This window comes from Pterocles gutturalis, unplaced genomic scaffold (genome assembly GCF_000699245.1).
Source record: "Pterocles gutturalis isolate BGI_N339 unplaced genomic scaffold, ASM69924v1 C11346891, whole genome shotgun sequence".
NCBI lineage: Eukaryota > Metazoa > Chordata > Aves > Pterocliformes > Pteroclidae > Pterocles > Pterocles gutturalis.
In genome coordinates, this window is record NW_010150587.1 from 1 (window position 1) to 283 (window position 283).

Below are 283 nucleotides of genomic sequence, written 5' to 3' on the forward strand. Positions count from 1 at the left end.
CTGAGCCTGCCATCTCAGTGCCCTCTTCATTGACTTCCATGTACGCCTCATGCATGGCCTCAGATATCTTCAGGCTCTTTGCTGAAGAGATGCCAGAGAGATTGGCTGATGGGCTGAACAGGTCAGTCATACCCAAGGCCATTAAGACAGATGTGAGGTTGTATTTTTCCTGAATCTTCATGCGTGGGAGGTACACTTTCACTTTCTTCTTTTCCATCACATTAGGGCTGGTCCACTGTGTAAGTTTTTCAAAGTTGATTTTGTTCTCAAGCTGCAAAGAGAG

General features: G+C 45.9%; 1 protein-coding gene across 1 annotated transcript; it reads right to left on the reverse strand.

Moving 5' to 3' along the window:
* Positions 1-10: 10 nt before the first annotated feature.
* LOC104471013 (ovalbumin-related protein X-like) lies at positions 11-235 on the reverse strand (the record flags this gene model as incomplete). The annotated part of the gene is made up of 1 exon (XM_010086188.1): positions 11-235. A coding segment is annotated over one exon (225 nt), but the record flags the coding sequence as incomplete, so codon positions are not given.
* Positions 236-283: the final 48 nt, after the last annotated feature.